This window comes from Ictidomys tridecemlineatus, chromosome 7 (genome assembly GCF_052094955.1).
Source record: "Ictidomys tridecemlineatus isolate mIctTri1 chromosome 7, mIctTri1.hap1, whole genome shotgun sequence".
Classification (NCBI taxonomy): Eukaryota; Metazoa; Chordata; class Mammalia; order Rodentia; family Sciuridae; genus Ictidomys; species Ictidomys tridecemlineatus.
The window spans coordinates 45,540,484-45,561,432 of record NC_135483.1 but is presented as its reverse complement, the minus strand read 5'-3'; the positions used below and the strand labels follow the sequence as shown (position 1 = coordinate 45,561,432).

Below are 20,949 nucleotides of genomic sequence, written 5' to 3'. Positions count from 1 at the left end.
GTCTCCCTCTATGCTATCACTCCAAACCTGGAGCCAGCCAAAGTGCTGCAGAGGAAGCTATGGAGATATGGTGCGGTCAGAGGAGCAGAGATGAGTAGAGCCATCCATATTTCTCACTTGGCAATGTGGCCTAGAAGGCATTGAGAGAGTTTCCCACTCAGTAGGAGAAAATATTTGTTATATAGTACGAAGCCTGAGAATCCATGATGGCTATGGACAAGAAGACATTATGAGGAGGTAGAAATTGTGTCAAGAGAGATGGAGTGAAAGAGAGAAGAGAATGGAATAGATGTGAAGAGCAAACTATGAAGGGGAGAGTGACCAGGGGGTCACAAAGAGAGTTCTATTCCTGAATTGTGAGTTCTTGTCACATACCACAAATCCCCTTTAAGCTTTATTAACCCAACTGGATTCATTTTCATTTAACTGAATGAGACTGTTCAATACAACTTTTGAACATTTAAATGTCAAAAAAGATATTAGATGCATTTGAGTTCCCAAGTCTCTTGACCAGGGTTCTAGCTTTTAGCCAATATTCCATGTTGTCATCTAGCCAGGTGCCTTAACAACAACTTTCTAGCTTATATTATTCCAAAATTCTCCTTTCTAAGCTCCCTGCCACCTGTTGGTTTCTCTTTTATCTACTCTTCCCAAGGTCATTAAAGAGATTTCCCTAAAAGGCAAACCTCCTCTCTCTTTTGTTTAAAGTTTCCAGTGATTTTTTTTTCATTACATTCAGGATAAAATTCAAAGTTCAGTTATATGTCATTCAAGGTTCCTTTCAATATAGGTGACATATCTCATTCTCATTCCATTTTTTTCCCTTTTTTGGAAAAATTTGATGACTCTTTCAAAATACAGTGTCATTGCCCTGAAAAAGATTTCCTTTTTGAGAAACATAGGCCAATTTATTGTCTGAGTACCTGGTCTTTAACTTTATTGTATTGTTAACTAGTACACTATACTGGCTGGCATGGATCACAAACTTTCTCTCAACTCCAGGCTATGAGAAGACTTGAGGAAAAATATCATACATGACATGATATTTTCCTGAAGCACCCCATAAAAATGCCTGGGAAATAAGAGGTACTTAGCAAATGATTATTGATACAAAGAACCATGTTTAATATTACACGAATAATCAAATAGAGGATCAAAAAAATGGGACAATAAAGGCTACATCAATAACATGGTACTCATGAGTCTTGAATCCTGTTAACAGAGCAGGAGAAATGAATTTTATTACTACCACCAAGTCTGAGCAACTATAAAGGCATACCCCAGTATTCTGTTGGAAAACCATTTATATAAGTGATTATATTAAATTGTGTGCTGGGAAATACTGTCATACAAATATAAACCTATCCTGAGCCCTTGTTAAATCTGAAAATTTCATAAACAAAAACCCTCACCCAAAGGTCCAGATCGTTTTCTTGCCAGATTCAATGAGATAGAACATTCAAGGAGCTGTTTCTCAGTATGCTCCATAGTTTAGTCCTATCTCTGTAGCTATTAAAATAGAGGATCTTAAAACAATAGAAGAAAAAGAAAGGCCTATTCTGCTGGCCTGCTCCTCAGTGACTCATGGCATCCTTTCCTTTCCTCTCATTTTTAATTAGGAAAGGGTATATAGTTTCGATGTCTCCCGTGCTAGCTATTTAGAGTAAATTTTTAATCAGTTCAACTCAGTTGTCCTTTCATGCAGGAACGTTCTGGCATGCTTTACAATACTTCCCTTCTCAGTTCCTAAATTTTATCATTTGCACGACAGTCTCTTCACACTATTTCCAGGGATTAAACTGGATGAATCAATACCCAGGATGCCCTGGTGTACATGGCAAGAGAAAATGTTCACAAAAGCTTAGTTGATAAGTTGTCCTTGTGTCTCAGGAGAGGATGTTGTGAAAAAACAAACAGTTGTTCTTGGAAATTCTTCTTATTATATTACAAAAACACTTTTCTATACTGTTGGTATAGTGTTTTCCATCATCAAATAGGAGAAATAATCAGTCATTCACTTTTAATGATCACAGCCTTGCTATAGAAGATCTTGAATAGCATTAATTTCTGTTAGGAAAAACATGAGGTGATTTTTAAAAATATGAACTTATGTGCCCTTTAAAAAGCAAGGCAAACCAGAAAACTTAGAAGCAAACGTAGGTTTGCCTGGTGGATTCCCAGCAGTTAAATACAAAACTTCAAGGGAGACATCTACCTTGCCTGCAGTGTTTGTGTCCTAGAATTCAGGGAAATAACAATGATTATGAGTGATAACATTTAATTTTCCAAGTGTTTTCTAAGGAGATACAATTATATAATTACTTTTGTATCTTAGTAAATAAAGATGTTCACATGACAAAATTGATTTATTTCTATAGTTTTTTTTAGTACATGAAATTCATAATCAACGAATTCTATTTTGAATATAAAAGGTAGGTTTTTAACTACCTTACCATCAGACTGTCTGGTTTTCAGAAAACACTGCTTCTTTGTCAGAATGAAGGTATTTGCTGGATTTCATATGGAGTCAACATATTCTAGAGCAAGTGGAAAAAACTGGTCCTCACTGACATTGTACTTGGCAGAATGTAGAGGAAAATATCAACAAGCCAGAGCTAACGGCTGAGAAACTTTAAATAAAAAGTATAATCACAAAGAATGTTGAGAGTTAGAAAGGACTTTATGAATCATCAACTATGGTGATTTTTCAATGGGATTCATTTATTTACCTAGTCAAAGTCTGCTTATTAAGAGCCTATAAAATCAATGAAATAGGAACTGCAGGTATAGTGATGAAGAAGGCTCTTGTGGAGCACACAGAATAGGCGAGAATATAGGCACTAGAGAAAAAAAATCCCATGAAGAATTTAATAATTAAATGAAATGTCATTCCTTCTAGGATAAATGTAGTGTCTAATGACATATGACCTCTTAATTTTCTTCTTTACTAATCAAGAAGACAGTGCCTACTCTGGAAGCTAAGATTCATACCTGTTTCCTAAAACCCTGCAACTGAGCCCATGTTACTGGTGGAAGTGCACTGTATTATTTAGATGTATTAAATCAGAAAGATTGTTGAGAACCCAGCCAACACCTCCATTTATTTTACAGGTCCCAGAAGGGATGTGCCTTAAACCATACAGGCAGTATTTAATAGATCTGTACTATCATCCAGGTCTTTTAATTCAGTGCTCACTTTATTATCCCAAATCAACTGTCTAAACAAAAGAGGTTCACACTCTTTGTATTCAGAATTGCTTATGATTTCCTCTACATTTATTAGCAGGATTGTATTTACTCATTATTGCTCATTGTATCTTAAGTCAACAGATACTCCTCTTGCCTCATTACTAAAAATCAATTAAATTAAATTAAAAATAAAATCAACTATACTTGTTTTTCAGAGTCCCTAAAACTCGACACAAACATTTATATATTACGTCTTCTATTACAACAGTGGTCAGTAAACTAGGACCACTAGCTTTGGCCTATTTATGAATAATGTCTATTTATTTACATACTGCCTATGTTTTCTATGACCTTTCCATGACAGAACTGAGTAGTTACAAGAGAGATCATATGATCTTGAAGAATAAAGCCTTTACTGTGTGGCCTTTTACAGGAAAGATGGGGATGTACATTCTTAATGGCTGGATAATTCCAAAGCCTGAGCTAATTAGTATTCAATATTTATGTATTCTTTAAAAATACTTCAAGAATCTGAAAAAAATACCAAAAAGCATATATATATATTTTTTTCCTTTTTGTTTGTTAGATTCTTGGTTTACTTCAGCATGCAAAAGGTTTAAAGTCAGAATAGGGATGGCAGAGCTATCAATTATGATCTGTAAGATCCTGGGAAACTCACTATATCTGAGTTTTTTTTTTTAATTTGTGCATAAGATCCAACACCTCTCATTTGGAGTTCTGGAAATAATGAGATGTCAAATATACTATATCAAATATCATGGTGTCCGTAATGGTGCTTCTTAATATTAAAACATAGCAGAAATACTGGTCAAATTTGCTCTTCACTTACTCCAGTAAATAAATAATATCAATAATAAATGACTAGGTATACTGATTTACACTAGTGCTCTTTATTGTAAATATGTTTTAATTTCTCTATTGTGTATAAGTAGATAGGTAAGAAAATCTGAATAAATATACAACTCTGAAGGTCATATAACTTTTGGTTTCTAGCATTGATGTTTTCTAGGTTCCACAATATTATCTAGTTAACAGAGAATTTTGAATGCATATGTAAATGTGGTAGCCACTGAGGTGTATGGCTCAGATCTCCCTTCAAGAGAGAACTTGCCATCAGCCAGGTGTTTCTGAGTCTGGTATCAGTTGGGTGAAGGGCATGCTCTTCTCTAGCAGCCTCCAGCCAAAGAACAAACAAAGCAGAATACTGAAGCCTGGCCATTCTGCTCTACATAAGACTCTTTTAATAGTCACTCTAATTTCAACACTGGGTTTGCCAAGACTATGTCATAGGTGTAGCAGCTTGTTCTCCCTTGATCCTTCAAAAGCTGACTTCCCTCTTCAGTAAACCTCTTGGCCTCCTAACTTTGCCTCTGTGTATACTTGCAAACTTTTGTTTACTGTGCCACTTGGAGAATAAAAGGTTTTTGAGGAGGAAGAACGTTTTTTAGGTATGCAAATAATACTGATATGAAAATACTGCAGATTGAATTATAAATCCAAATAGATATAACAAAATACACCACAGACTTATTGAATACATGTTGAAAGAATAGGTATATCATCAATGAAGAATTTCAATCATCAAATGTTTGGATCTTTGATTCAGATGACCATTTCATCTCAACATACAATAAAAGGTTAATATCAGAATTTTCTGATATAAAAAATTCATATTATAAATTCATTTTTGTAGTTACTAATACCATTAAATGTAAATCCCTCAATCTAGTATAGCTCTTTAGACATAATTTTCCATTCTACAGAAAAATAAGTAGTCACTGCACACACCTATGTATAGTGAAATATTTCTTTTAGGGTATCCATTGTATTATGTAAGCAATAATGTGTTTCTATTTCAAATAAACTTCATTAGAACTCCCTAAACCTCACAGGAGCAATGAATTCTAAGCAGCATACAGAAATTGCTGGTTTATGAGTACTCATTCAAAATGAAGTAAAAATGCAAGTAATAGAAACCATTTCTGAAATAAACAGCTCTTTTCTTCGCCATCTTCCGCTGCCACATATTTTTAGACAATTATTCTTTTTCTGTACATCTTCTGTACGCCTTTCTTATTCCCAAATTTTATTATGCTCTTCTTTCTGCCTCATATATTTTAGTTTCCATCCTATAAATGATTTTTACTTCTTGAAATGAAACTGTCAGACACAGTGAAAAGTACTGTTTAAAGTTATTAAATAATAGCAACAAAAGGAATTTTGAGAGAACTTTTCAACGACTCGATTTTGACAATGCTTAGCAGCTTCATTTTAAAATTTACTTTCTCTTCCTGAAAGGATTGTACCAGCTCAATTTTCAACCTAGATTTTTTTTAAAAAAATATTATTATCTCATAACCATTCAGTCTGAATATGACTAGCAATTGAGAACGTAAACATCTGCCTTAGTTTTGTTTACAAAAATGTTGCCCTATTATATTGGAGCTACCTGAGTAGTAAGATAGCTGACAAGCACAGTGGGGAATGCACTCCACTGCTGGAGAAAAGCAGATGACTTCCTTGAGGTGTGATGCATTTTCAATTCCTGGGTCTCTAGCAAAAGAAACCACCCTATGAACACAAATAAAGGAGAATACCTTGGTGTTCCCTGCCAAATGTCAAGAAGAGGGGTAAGAGAGGTTGATCAGTGATAGTCACACAAGCCAAGCCACCAGCCTGCTGACATTCAATAAGAAAGGCCTGGGGTTTGTCCCTCCCCCCACAGCCAAACACAGGCTACAACACTTCAGAGCATCTTCACTATGGTGGAGGCAGTGTGTGATGGTGTCCCAACACAACAACAAACAAAATTTAAAAAAAAATTAAAAACAAAAAACAACAAACAAACATAAATAATAACAACAACAACAAAACTAGACCACACAATCTACATAGGTGAATTAAAAAAAAAAATGATTCTTTAAAATGTTTATGTACTTACTTGTACCTTGCTTCCTTTGAAGGTTTTTTATGGGAAACAGAGGTAATAAAGTGGTAAAACATTTAAAAATAAACAAAAATAAGACTAAAGAAATCAGGAAAAATAGAACACAGATAAACAATATAGAAATGATAAGACAAGAAGTGGTTATCAACATATTTTTTAGCCATTTCCATTATAGGTACTCATTAGAAAATACTTTATATCATTGTAAGTTAGTATTGTTTAAAATTAAGTTGAGATTATATAAAATTTTTCTCTATTTTTCAGTAAATGGATAAATTCTTTATTAAGATGCAGCTAATTTTGATTCCACTGAAGTTCTCAGATGCTGGCACTTTCACTGATAGGCAGTTCCTGAGGAGCACCTCGAGGTGCCTGTGCTTAAGGGGTCACCCCACCTGACTCTCACTGAGCACCACTAAGGAACTAAAATTAGAATATTTTGTTTCCATGAACTATTCCAACACAGACAGGAATGCATAGTAAAGTTTTTTTTTCTTTAATAACAGCTTTATTTTGATATAATTATCATGCAATGAACAACATATATTTAAAGTGAATCATTTGTTAAATCTTGACACAAATATACCCATTGAATGATCAACATAATCAAGATAATGAACAATTTTATCATCCCAGGTTTTCTCATGCCTCTTTGTATTCCTTCTCTCCAACTTTCCCCAGGAAACCACTGAGGCACTTTCTGTTGCTACAGTTCAGCTGGCATTTTCAATAATTTTATAAGAAAATTATGATACATTATGTACCTTTGCTTTGCCTAAATTTCTTCACTCAGCAAAACTGCTTTGAGTTTCATCTGTGTTATAGTGTTAATTAGTAGCTTTTTCATTTTCATTGCTGAATATAATTCCATTATTGGATGTACCACGGTTTGTTTATCCATTCACCTCTTGAGAACACTTGAATTGTTTCCAATTTTGTAATATTGCAATTATAGATGTATGGAAGTGTTTTTCAGAAAGAGTGTGCAGTTTTGCATTCACATAATCTAAGAATGAAAGCTGCAGTTCCTTTCAATCTTGCCAACACTTGACATTGTCAATCTTTTAAATTATGTCCATTTTAACAGATCGGTAATGGTAGCTCATTGTGAATTTAATTTATATTTTCCTAATGAATAATAAAGTTAAGCATTTCCTCATGTACTTATTTCTTACCCATATATCATTCTTGGTGAAATTTTGTTTAAACTCCTTGTTTTTATTGAGTGATTTTGATTTCTTTGCATTGAGTTTTTAAAGTTCTTTATATATTCTGGCTACAAAGCCTTCATCCTATACTTGGTTGGCAAAAATTGTACCTTGTCTGTGCTTGACTTCATTTCTTTAAATGTGTCAGTGCCTTAGATTAGGTACAGTGAAGTGATGGGAGGGTAGGAGATATGGGGATAGGAAAGATAGTAGAAAGAAACAGACATTATTACTGTTATATATCTGTGACTGCATGACCAATGTATTTCTGCAACATGTACACTCAGAAAAATGAGAAATTATATCCCATCTTTGTATAACAAAGTTCATAAATGCATTCTACTGTCATGTATAACTAATTAAAATGAATAAAAAATTTTAAAAAGTGTCTTTAGAGAGAAATTTTTAATTTATTTTTTCTTTTGTGGATTATGATTCTGACATTTAATTCTAAGATATTTTTTTCCTAAGCCAGAGTTTCAAACATTTGTCTCCAATATTTTCTAGAAGTTTTATAGGTTTAGCTCTTACATTTAGGATAAAGTCATTTTGAAATAATTTTTGTATGTGATACAATGTATGGATTAGTTTATTATTTTACATACAAATATCCAAAATCCTTGGATATTCATATTTGGACATTTATTGAAAAGTCTCTCTTTTCTGTAATAAATTTTCTCTTTACTTTTCAAAGGAAAGTTTAGTTAAAAATTACTTGTCCATACATGTTTGAGTTCATTTTTTGGTCTCTATTTTGTTATGGTGATCTACTTTTTCTGTTTTTAAGCCAACTCACACTGTCTTAATTACCATAAATTTAAAATAAGACTTGAAATCAAGTAGTAATTTCAAAGTGGTTTTGATTATATGGATGTTTGAATATGAATTTTGAATCAGCCTGACCATTACTACCAAACATGCTGCGTATATTTTAATTAGGATTTCAATGAACTTATAGATAAATTTGGTTAGAGTTAGCATAGCAATAATACTGAGTGCTCTGACCCACAAATAAAGCATATTTGTATGAAAGTCTACTTTCACTTAGCAAAGTTTTGTAGTTTCCAACGTGTAGGTCTTTCACATTGTTTGTAGTTTGATTCCATACTACTTGATGTTTTGGGACACTATGACATGAAATCTGTTTTTTTTTCCCTTTCAATTCCTGATTGTTCTTTGCTGGTTTGAGAAGGGGGACAATTCTTCATAGGCATCTTCTTTTTCAGTATGTCTTGCAGAGAGGCGGTGACTGCCTTTGTTCTGTAATACATTTCCAAGACATCTGTATACCAAATAGTCTTGGGATTACAGAGACAGTGTCTCCTTCCCAGTTAGGGGAAGGTTTGTTTACTGTCCAAAACAATAAAGAAATGCTTCACTTCAGGAAAAAATTCAGGCAGGTTTACTTCTCACTATGATGAATTCAAGTTTTTTTAAGTTTGTGGTTCCTTTTTTGCAGCAAAAGTGGTTACATACACAGGAGTTAGCTGGCCCTATTCATATTTAAACATGAGAACTGGGCTTCAGAAAACTTATTGAAAATATCTATACTCTGGCTCCTAAATGTGTGTGTGTGTCTTTTTCTGTGACTGCAAATTCTCATGTCTTCCTCCGACATTCATGAAAATGACACTAAATTAGTAGCTTGCAAGCAAGGCAAAATCTCAGAATCTTCACATTTCTTGAAGATTTATAGAAACATAATTGATATTCATATAATTATCTTGTGTCCTGCAACCTTGCAAAATTAACTTATCAATTTGAGAAGCTTTCTAGTTGACTGCATTACTTCTACATAGATAATCAATTTGCTCTTTGAACAACTGTATTATTACTGTGATTCTTTCTTTGTAATATGGATGCTTTTTATTTATAGTTTTTGCCTTACTACACTAGATACAACATCCAGTATCATATTGAATAGACTTGATACATGCAGAAATCCTTATCTTGCTCCTGAGCTTATGGGGAATGGCAGATGTTTTATATTTTACATTTTGGGGTTAGTAGTTTTACATCTTTATAAATATTCTTAAACTTTAAAATAAACCTGTTGCTTGATATTGATTTTATGACTTCAGGTGTTACCTTAAATATTTGTTAGGCAGGACCAGGGGAGTACTCAGTTTAGGATAATTATTCCTGACTACTAAGGTTAGGCCTGTCTCAGTACTGCATCCACTGCCCATGACAGGTGGCAGGTAACAGTTGGTATCATAAACCCTCTCTGAGTGCCAGACACTGCTCCTTCTGCTCCTATGAAATGAGTCTCTAAACTTGAGTTTCCTTAAACACACACTAAGCAATGCTCTCTCCAATATATGTGCAGACTGTCTACCAATCCCTAGGCCTCTGTGTGCAGCTCTCTCTGCGTGACTTTATCCTGAACAGTGTAGCCACTTGTTCATCCTGGATTCTCAACTCCTGTCCACAATTGGAGAGTCTTCTGAGTTTTTTTCTGAATTTCCCCACCTCATGCTACAACCTAGAAAATTCTCTGGGGGACAATTCTTCATAGGCATCTGGGCAGAGCAATTGCCCAGAGCAATTTCAGATGTCATCTGACTCTGGAGATTCACTGTCCTTTGTTCCTTGGTACTCAGTGTCCTGAAAATAATCCTTTCATATACTTTGCCCACTTTTTGTGTGTTTAAGGTACAATGATATGTCTGATACCTGTTATTACAGTTTGACTGAAAGCTGAAGCCACCCTTAATGTTTTGATATACTATATGTAGTCATACCAAAAGGTAATGAGATTATGATAAAAATATAGAATCATATGCATATAGAGAATAAATTGTTTACATTTTTAGTTTTTATAATTTATGTTCTCACAACTCTCACTGCATATAAATGTACAAATACAATTCTGTCCACAGTTCAAGAAAATATGTAAATTATGCCAAAATATGTAGTTTGAATTATGACTAGTATTGTCCCATTCTTTCAAAGATATTTATGAGTTTATATGAATATTAAGGTTGTGGTTATTTTTATATTACTAAGATGGCATTTATAATTTATAACTAAATAGTTGAATCTATATCTTCAAATTCTTATACAAGATAAAAGCAAGGTTAACACCAAATATTTTTAGGGAATATGTGGCTAATGTTTTATATATGAACATGGACTTTGGTTAAAGGGGAAAATATGAGATTATGCAGATTAAATATGAGCATTATTGTGTAGTATTAATTAGAAGACAAAAAAATAAAAGTCCTATGTTCAGAGAAGAAAAGTCAAAGACCAAAAAAAAAAGAAAGGAAAGAAAAATAAAGACAAGAAAGGTACAAGAAAAGAGAAAATTAAAGAAGTAATGCATGAACCTATGAGTGAAAAGAGCCCAATCCAACTAGTGTAGCCTGAGACCAACATGTTTAGCTCTGGGGTCACAGTATAGGGCTTGCATTTTATTATTCTATAAATTTTTGTTGAGTGCTTACTATTGCAGTTATCATTTAAGACAGAGGCTTATGACAAACTATGATCTGTGGCTTAAGAATAATTTTCCCATTTTTAAAAGATTAACAAAACAGGCACACGAATAAAAAACAAAGGAGGATATATAATAGAGACTATAGTAATGACAAAATCTAAAATATTTATTATTTGGTGATTACAGAACAAGGTTTTCAAATCCTGGTGAAAGATATTGGGGATAAGACAGGACCAAAGGGAGAGCCGGGCAGGGACAGGGAAGAAAACCATTCCCTTGGGGGTCTGACATTCTGTTAGGGTCTGTAAACAAGTCGGGATGGCGCCTGGCACTTTGCCAGGGGGAGTGGTTTATGAAGTCATGCCAGCAAGCCATTAAGTGTGGAGATTCCTTATTGATTGACTGCTGTATCTAGTTTATGTTAATTAAGATAAGCTGTGTGGAATGTTATATATAGCTGTGTGGAATGTATATATACCCCTCCTGTCCTACAATAAATGGCTCCTACTCCTGATGTATCAATCTACACAAATTGCTCATCATCCCCCCAGCCCCCCGTTAGTTTGCCCAGCCAGCCGGGCTGCGGCAACATTCTATTGAAAAGGATGCTGAGAAAGAATATGTGAGTATCTTTTGTCAGATGCTATGTAGAAAATTGAAGCAGGGGGGAAGAAGGAGGGTGAGACAGCCAGAGAGGTGTGCAGATGGCCTCATGGCCTATATGGTAAATGGTGATGGCAGACTTGGGATGAGGAGTGAGGTGGGTCTCTGCATTTTTTTTTTTTTGAGGTGATAAAGGATATAAGGAGACAGTGCAAAACAGGGACTGTCACTTTGATTGTAATTGCTCTGATGAAGATAGAGAAAGTAAGTGATTTAAGCCCAGGGTTCCAGGCTCCCACTTCCCTCCTGCCAGTGTGTGGTAGACACTGGGCACCCCCAGGACTTCTGGCTCCCTTTGGATAGCAATGGCATTTGGAGGAGGAGAGCTCATCCATGTCTAGCTGGGCTCTGAAAAGTCAACTGAAGTGGCCAGGAGAGTAAACTGGAGGAACAGCATCAGGGCAGGGTCCTTGGAGTGACAAAATTTCTTAGAGGAGATATTTCCTAGTATTCAGAATGTATCAAAAGCTGACAAGTATAACAGTCTAGAAATTAAAATATTTTGTGGCTGGAGACAAATTGTTGCTGTTGTTAGCACCATAACGTAATATCTTACCACATCAAATTGGTATTGAATGATATTGCTTTTATTAAAATGTCTGTTGAGCACCTACTCTGCACCCAGCAATGTTTTGGGAACTAAACATACAGTGGTGTCAAAAAAATATAAACAAGATCTATCCCTGATGACATTTTCATTAGAATGCCATAGGTAATTTTTAATTTCAGTTACAAGTGCTGCATGTCAGTGGGAAGGAATGACTTAAATAGGGTGTGTGAAGGGCATCCAGGATTTGGCTTTGATACTAGTTATTGAAAGATGAAAAGGAGCCAGCTATTTCACTAGTGAGCAGGAAAGGCAAACTGAATAATAAAAAAAAGAAAAGCAAAAAGCTGTCTCAGCCTGATTTATAATGGTGGCAGTTAGTCCTCAGGTGGTAGTGTTAGAGAATACTTTTCTTTTTTTTTTTTTTTTGGTACTGAGGATTGAATTCAGGGGCAGTTAATCACTGAGCCAAATCCTCAGCCCTGTTTTGTATGTTATTTGGAGACAGGGTTGAAATGAGTTGCTTAGCACCTTACTTTTGCTGAGGCTGGCTTTGAACTTGCAATCCTCCTGCCTCAGCTTCCTGAGCTGCTGGATTACAGGGGTGAACTTCTGTGCCTGGCTAGAAAGCACTATTGATTCTGTGGTGAGACTGGGCCTTTGGACCACCCTCAAACTGGAGGCTACCCTGGGGTTAGCCTCTCCTTCTTTCTGTTGCTAGTACTCCTGCGACCAAAGAAGGGTATAGGGGAGAAAACTTCCCTCCAGTTACTAAGATTGACAACTTTTAGGTGGTAGCCTTGCTTCACCTGCAGTGGCAGAATACAAGTCCAATTGAGTTACACTTTTATTATAGAATAGCAGAAAGGTAGCAACAGCATCATTAGTAATCTTGCCAGTAGCAGCAGCAGCTGGCATTTATTAAGAACATACTGTGCCAAGTACTTTCAATGTAGTAATAATTTAGACCTCAAAATCATTCTGAGATGGGGAATAATACAAGCCCCATTTTTCAGATGGGGAAACTGAAATAAAGAGAATTGAGCAAACTGCCTGGTTCAAAATTGGTGATACGACCTCAGAACACACATGATTTTATATATAATGCACTATACTGCTTCTGTTTTCAAGGAATAATCTGGGAAGAGAAAGTAAATTCTAAGATATGCTTTCACTTCATTTCACTTTGAATCTCAGTTAAAAATTTTGTTACTCAAAACTCTTGTTTCCATTACTCTCGTCATTATCATAACTTCCTCTAGTTGGATCCTGAGAATAATGAACTTTTTGGTTAAGATTCTCTTTCTTTCCCCTCAGAATGTATCCATGTTTGAGCTGATTTTTTGGCCCTTTAGATTGTTGGATAACATGTTTGATCATATTCTTTCTGCACTGTAGTTCTCCTTACCTTCAGCTCAGGTGTGTTCTCCTAACAATTCAACTCAATCCATCTCTTGCTTTCTCCTAGGTTTAAGGTTGGTTGTTTTGAATATTAGCAAGTTTGAAGAGGGAAGAGCAAGTAATCCATAAAGTTCACTTCTCAGCTGTTACTTTTTAATGTCAGGCAGTTAATAGGACTTGTGAAACTAAAATTCCTTACTCAGATAAATAACAGGCAATAAATTTCATGATACTGATAAGTGGGCAAAGTTTTCTACACATATGATTTCCTTGCCTTTATGATTATGATTATGATTATTTTTTAGTTTACTGTAAATTATTTATGTAAACTGACTAAATCTGGTAGAGTTTCAAAGACTATCTGAAAATAAGATGGACAATAGATTTCATGGCATAAACCAGCAATAACTCTAAATACCCTAGGAATGAATAAGCCAATAAATAAAAAAAAAAAATGGTTATTTACTTATTTTTTTAAGATGAAGTTCTCACTATGTTGCAAAGGCAGGTCTCAAACTCCTGGGCTAAACTGCTGCTCCTGTCTTGGCATCTCAACTAGCTGGGACAACAGGCACATATAGCTATCATGCCTGGCTTTAATTATTATTATTATTTTTTTTTGGTGCTTCAGGTCAAAACTTTAGGTTCCCAGAGAATAGAATATCTCCAAAAATTTGACTTACATATGAGAATACTGAATAAAAAACATAAATTAGAAAATCAAAATTTATTTTATCTATGTTTTAATTAACATGCAATTTATTTCATAAAATCCATTTGCTAATTAATCCCCCATAATAGGTTTTACTTATTCACCTCTGTCTCTGCTACAGGTCCCTGGACAACATGACCCAAACACAGCATTGGTAAACATGGTAAAAAACATCCTTACCTTTGAAGAAGACAAAATTCCCATCACTGTTTTCATAAACTGCATCGATGCTAGGAGGCAGGCCCCGCCAGAAGTAGGTAATTTGCATGGGGTATCCATCCATCACTCTGTTGTTTCTCACTCGCCAAAACCACTGGTCCTGCAACCCAAGCAAAGGCCATCATTGCTCAAAGTGCAGGCCTCCCCCGCGTGTCACTGTGCAGTGGTTGGGTGGATGGTTTTAAAGCTAAGTTCAACTTATTGTCACTGTCTTAAGTCAAAACAGTCAGTGAAAGAGCTAAACAACTCGACCATGGTGATCACAAAAGGGTTTGTCCTTAATTTCCCAATCTCTAAACCACCCAATGTTATACAAAGCATAATGTCAAAGTACTTGATCTCATTTTACATATCTCCAAGGCTTTCTAGATGGAAAAATCAGAGCACGTACAGGTCCCTGCCATCTGGGGATGTGAGTCAGCTTCCTGAATATGAGGGTAGGGTTATGGCCAGGTATACCTCCTGACATTTTTAGAGAAATGCCACATCTTCATATCTGAGATGGTGGAAATGAACCTGGGCACCGTGTCCTGGTATGCTCATGTCACACATAATGTCCTGTGAAAATATATGTAGGGCACTCTTTTACCATGAGTCATGGTTTGGGTGATAAAATATATGATTACCATAAATGGCTAAATTTATCCCCCCCGCTCCCCCACAAAAGGCATCGTATCAGATTACAATAAGGGTTAAGTGCTTCTGCTATCTGATCTCATAATAATTGTATACATAACCCAGGACACTGTATCTATTCTTATCTCTAGTGAATAACACATGACTTGGTTCATTGTTGGTGTCTATAAAATTGTGGAGTTATTAAATAGCCTATGTACAGTGAATATGCTTCAAAACAAATACTAATGGAGAGAAAAAGAAATTTTCCAAAAATGATTCATCTGGTGACATTTTTAGTTAAGTATTTTTGTTATACACACAAGTATGTATCATAAAAATTCTTCAATTATTTTTTGCATCTCTCTTGTTTTCTTCCCCGAACTTAGAAATTAATAAATGATTTATTAGAGGGCTTTCCTATGCTGTTAGCTAAGAATGGGTTAGACTGATTGGATTTTCTAAGAAGTTTCACTTATTTGAATACTCATACACACAAAAATATATGACACTAAGGATTCTTGGCTTTCCAGTAATAAGTAAAAATTAACATTTTCCAAAAGGTTGTAGAGGGGTATCTCATAAAAATTGAAAGGAGATCAGAAGAGTAGAGAAATGGGACCCAGGTAGAAGAAGGGGAGGGAATGGGAAACACTGGGGAATGATGTTGTCCAAACTGTATTGTTGTATTGTGTGCAAGTATGAACATGTAATAATAAATCCCACCAGTTTGTGCATCTATAATGCACTAATAAAAATGTGGAAAATTTTAAAATGTTAAAGTTTTCTTAAAATTCTTTGAATATTTACTTATAAAGGATTAATTAAAAACTTAATTAGTAGCTCTGAGTTCATTTGCTAATCATTTTCTGTTCCCTAACTATGTCCCCAAAATTTGACTTACATATGAGAATACTGTATGAAAAACATAAATTAGAAAATTAAAATTTATTTATGTTTTAATTAACATGTAATTTATTTCATTCTATTGTCATCGTTGTCTAGATACTAGTCACTGAGTTAACTGCAAACTAATATGATTAGTATAACAACTATAAAGGACTTTCTGAGAACTGGCACACTGTAGCATTTGAATCATTCATTGTTATTATTGTTAAAATTACATTGTAACTAGTTATCCTACATTTCCTCTTTGTATTTCTATTTGCTGTTTTATGCCTCCTTCATTGTTCCCTTTATAGATTTTAGCTGTATTGTGATTCTGGCTATGTATTTCTTTCTCCCCCAAATTTTCTTATGTTATTAACCTTATCTTGATAATTTTCATGGTACTGGGTATTTGAATTAAATGTAGAAAAATTAAACAGAATCTAAAGTAAAAAGTTATTTCATGAAAAGGTTGATCCAGGAAAATAAATATGGGCATGAAGACCAAAAGCTTACTGCTAATGAAATGTAAGCAGTTAGTATTCTTAGCTTTGAAAAGAAAACAACAACAACAAAAAGTGAAACAAAGCAGTATTTTTGTCTAGCTACTAGAGGGGATTTTAATTAAATTTAAAATCATGTGAGCCTCCAAATAAAATGTATTTAGCACTTTAAACTATACACCAAAATAATAAACAAAAATGGCTAAACACCCTACTGCATTCCTATAAATAACTGACCATGATTATGAAACAATGAAAGAGAAAATTCTTTATTCTGAAGAATGAGAGGAAACCAGGTGAAAACCCTGCATTCCAATTTTTCTCAGAGAAGCACAGGGCTCTTTGGAACAGTCATATTTGGCATACTGAAGATGGTAACACAATCCCAACTTGCTACTAATAAAGGCAGAAATGAAAGTCCTGACTCAAGATAAGCATCGGCAATTTTCAGAAATTCAGAAGGTGATGTGAACCATGGATGAATTCATGACTATTTCTTATTGGTAGAAGCCTTGGCAGAGTCTTTTTTAACTTATAAATATTCCAGCAGTATGTCTATTCAACTTATCCACAACTTATCATTTTAGCAGAAAGCAATGGCACACATAATTCAGAAAGTATTCTATTACAGAGGATGTATGCTCCTCCTACTGCATTCACCCCAGGTTGCCCTTTCAGAATTGGGACCTGGGAGCAATTCCTACAGAAAGGATATTTAACATGACATTTAGGTCTCTGTAAAAACTTTCCTTGTAAGTAAAAAGTTCTCTGGCCACCCTAGCTAAAATTGAAGTCCTTCACTCCACCCACAACACATCTGCTGACTGTCTTCACCTCCCTTACTGGCTTTATTTTCCTTTGTTGCATTTATATTACTTTACATGATGCTTGTTTTACTTATTTTTTTGTTACTTTTCTCTTCACAAGAATACAAGCTCCACAGTGGCAAGGATATCTGCCTTTTGTTCACTTAATGTTTCCTCATGTCCAGAAAAGTGCCTTCATGGAGTAGATACTTAATAAGTATCTCTTGAAAGAAAACAAAACATAAGGAAGGAAGATCAAAGTTTTAGAAGCCAAAACTTTAAAGTTAAATATAAGTTTGTTCTCTTTATGGTCAAGATGCTTTCTCATTAAAAAATGAATAAAAGTTAAGTGTGTGTGTGTGTGGGGGTCACAAAACTATAAAAATTCCACTTGAATAGGCATATTCTGTTTCTAGAAGGGAGTGATACTTAAAGGTCTTTGAACCATGGAGGAAAAACATATTTGTTCTTATCCTTTCAAACAATATAAATTTTGTTTTAACTTTAGATGTGAGGGGAAGAAAGGGGAATGAAGTCTCTGGGGCTCCACATCTATTGTTTATGTGTTGTTCTGGCCTCTTTTTATTTTGCTGTGGCCCTAATAGAAGAGGTTAGAAGGAGATGGGATGCACCAATAATAAACATAAATAGCCTATCTGCAAAGTCAACTTATAAAAAAATTAGTGCTTAACAGTTACCAAATTGGAATTCTTTTTAAACACCAATATTTCGCTTAAAATATAAGCAATTATAGGCTTACTTGTAGACTTATTTTTCCATGTAGCATGGGACCCAGAAAGACCACTTTGTTCACAGGCATTAATCCACAGAGTACTATATAGTGTACACTAAGAAGCAGTAACATATAGGAGAAATTCAGTTTACTTTTTTTTTCTATCCCATTTAAAATTCTGGTTTGTTACATGCATATTGTTTGCTAAGAACTATACAAGAAAGTGTCCTCTTGTTGTCTCAATATAAAGTGATGATATATTTATATACTAGCAGTAAAGGATGCTACTCTCTGGACTCTTAATAAACCAATTAGAGCTGATCTATTTTCACCCCTGTTCTTATTTATGAACTCATTTATTTAATCAACAACTTGTCTCAAACGGAGCATTTCTAGAAGTTGCCAGTGAGTGGTGGCTTCAGCTGTTCTCTGACCAGCGACCTTGGTCTTCCTTTAACCTTCCCATTTTGGATACAGCATCTCAAATCTCTTTTCTTCTCATCATCCTCCGTGCCATCAAACTAGACTGAATCATCACCGTACTTCACGGCAATGACTGCAATGCCAACCCAGAGACTGGTTTGCCTCCTACTGCATCTAGAATGAAATTCAAACTTGGGTCCCTGCCTGCATCTCCTACATAGTTAGTTCCTTGAGATCTCCCTCCTGCTCACAGTGCTCCACTTACATTGGCTTCCTTTCTTTGGCTTACAAGGCAAAGGAAGAGATGCAATAGGCCTGAATTTGCTTTTACTATTTCTCAGGCAGAAAGGGATGTCTGAGGTAGTCGGGAAGATTTCCACCCAGGACCCGCTTTTGGCAGCCAGACTCATCTGGAGTCTGGGAGGCAGCAACACATGGGTAACTATGAACATGGGGCAGAAAGTGGGAGCAGCGCTGAGCTCTAAGATGAAGGTGGATGTCCAAATGTTTGTCCATTCCAGGTCACTACTCTTTTGAAGGGACAAAAAGAATAAATGGGAAATCTGAGGTCAACAGGTCTAGTGCCTATTGTTGGAGTGAGTTAGTAAAAGAAGTGTGCATCAGAACAGCTGCTTTTAAGTAGATGACTCTTCACCATTGACTTGCCGTATGGAGAAAAAGCAAATAATCAGAATTTATTATACAATATATTTTTTGAAATTTTGTTTTATTTAAAAAATAAATAGCATATGTTTGACCCTATATCTTGCAGTCATGTCCGAAATTACTGAATGTATTGAAATAAAAACTGAAACCAAGGTTAATAAAAATTGTTAGGTTAACTTCATTCATTTTTAGGGTATTTTAGAAAAGTACTTGAATTCATCATAAAATACTTTTAATAATAAAATATATCCAATAGAAGTAGAAATCTTTAACATATTATAATTAAAATATTAGCTTTTCTAAATGGCTTAAATTTTAAAACAAATTACCAGATTCTGTTGAAAAGGTGATAAGGATCTTTGTTTCCCCAGAATAAAGAAAAAGAAAAAAAAAACACAAAAAAAAACTGATTTAGTATATTCAAAACATTATGGATTTATAAGGAAGTTTAGAACATCTATTTTTCTTAAAAAAATTAGTTACATTACACAAAAATGTTATTTTGGTTTTGTTGAATGTGGCTCAATGAAAGATATTTTAGTAATTCTCCGTACATACAGCAAACCTGAAAGAAATAGTTTTGTGTGAAATTTAATGAATTTTTAATATACTTGTATTATGTCACAGCAAGTAATTCTGTTTCAAGGCCATATATATTATGATCAAATGGAGCATGTATTAAATCTAATTACACAGTGCTACATATATTTTGTTTCTTCTTTAATGCATGAAGATGTTGGTTGTAGCATTATTTACTGTAAAATAAAATAAAATATTTTATTTAAAAAACTCACAAAGTAAAAATATATAAAAAAGCAGGAAAAAATACTTGCAAACCTGATTACAAAGGGTCAATTATTCTAATATGTAAAGAATTCTTAAAATTCAAGAAGATCCCCAATAGAAGATGTGCATGTTCAGCTGCCAGAAAACAAAAGTTTGAGCAATAGAAAAATATACACCACACCTCATTTACAAACCAGTGAAATAAAAGCTGAAACCATTCTGTGATACCATGTCTTTCTTATCAAATTCCTTTGATGTTGTGGCTTATAGACATAGGCACCCTGATACATTCCTAATAAGAAAGCAAAAAAGGCACAACATGGCAACATTGAACAGCATAGCATAAGTATTTGCTCTTCTCTAGCAATCTACCCCAGATGAAGATACAGCCTATCCAATAAAAAATACAATGCATTAAAATGCATCACAAAATCACATAATAGAATTGAATTGTATAAGGTCTTTTATTGTGTTGTCATTTATGATGACAGAAGTGTGCTATCTTCAGTGGAAAAGAAAAGGAAAAAAAACTGTATGTTAATATAGTTGTGTAGATTTAGACCTAACTATTATAAAACATAGGTGTTGTTTATTTTTGTATTTGTATACACAAATATGTAAAGAACACTAACAGTTGTTTAATCTATATTTTAGGTGCGAATGTATTCATTCTTGAAATTTTTCTATATATTTGAAATATTTTATAATAAAAAGTTAAAAACATAGTAATTTAAAAGTGTGAAAACACAGAGCCAATTACCTTATGATAAAATATTATGTAATCTTATAAATATTTGTGATGGCTAAATACTATTGTACCTACTGTAAGTTCATTAAACTTCCATTGACAAGCATTTATATTTGCTACAGTAAATAATGTTACAGCCAACATCTTCGTGCATTAAAGAAGAAACAAAATATATGTAGCACTGTGTAATTAGATTTAATACATGCTCCATTTGATCATAATATATATGGCCTCGAAACAGAATTACATGCTGTGACATAATACAAGTGTATTAAAAATTCACTAAGTTTTATATAAAACTATTGCTTTCAGGTTTTCTGTATGTACAGAGAATTATTAAAGACATTATTGTGTTTAAAAAGAACAAAAACATTCATATTGAATTAGCTATACTTTTTTTCAATAATGGGAAAGAGAAATAAGATTATAGCT

The 20,949-nt window shown here is 34.2% G+C and overlaps 1 protein-coding gene across 1 annotated transcript in view; it reads right to left on the bottom strand.

Moving 5' to 3' along the window:
* Mmp16 (matrix metallopeptidase 16) overlaps nt 1–20,949 on the bottom strand; it is a 257,943-nt gene that overhangs the window by 27,336 nt on the left and 209,658 nt on the right. Inside the window, exon 7 of the mRNA XM_005328635.4 lies at nt 14,311–14,449. Coding sequence (XP_005328692.1) covers nt 14,311–14,449 — 139 coding nt within the window. The remainder of the gene's footprint in view (nt 1–14,310; nt 14,450–20,949) is intronic.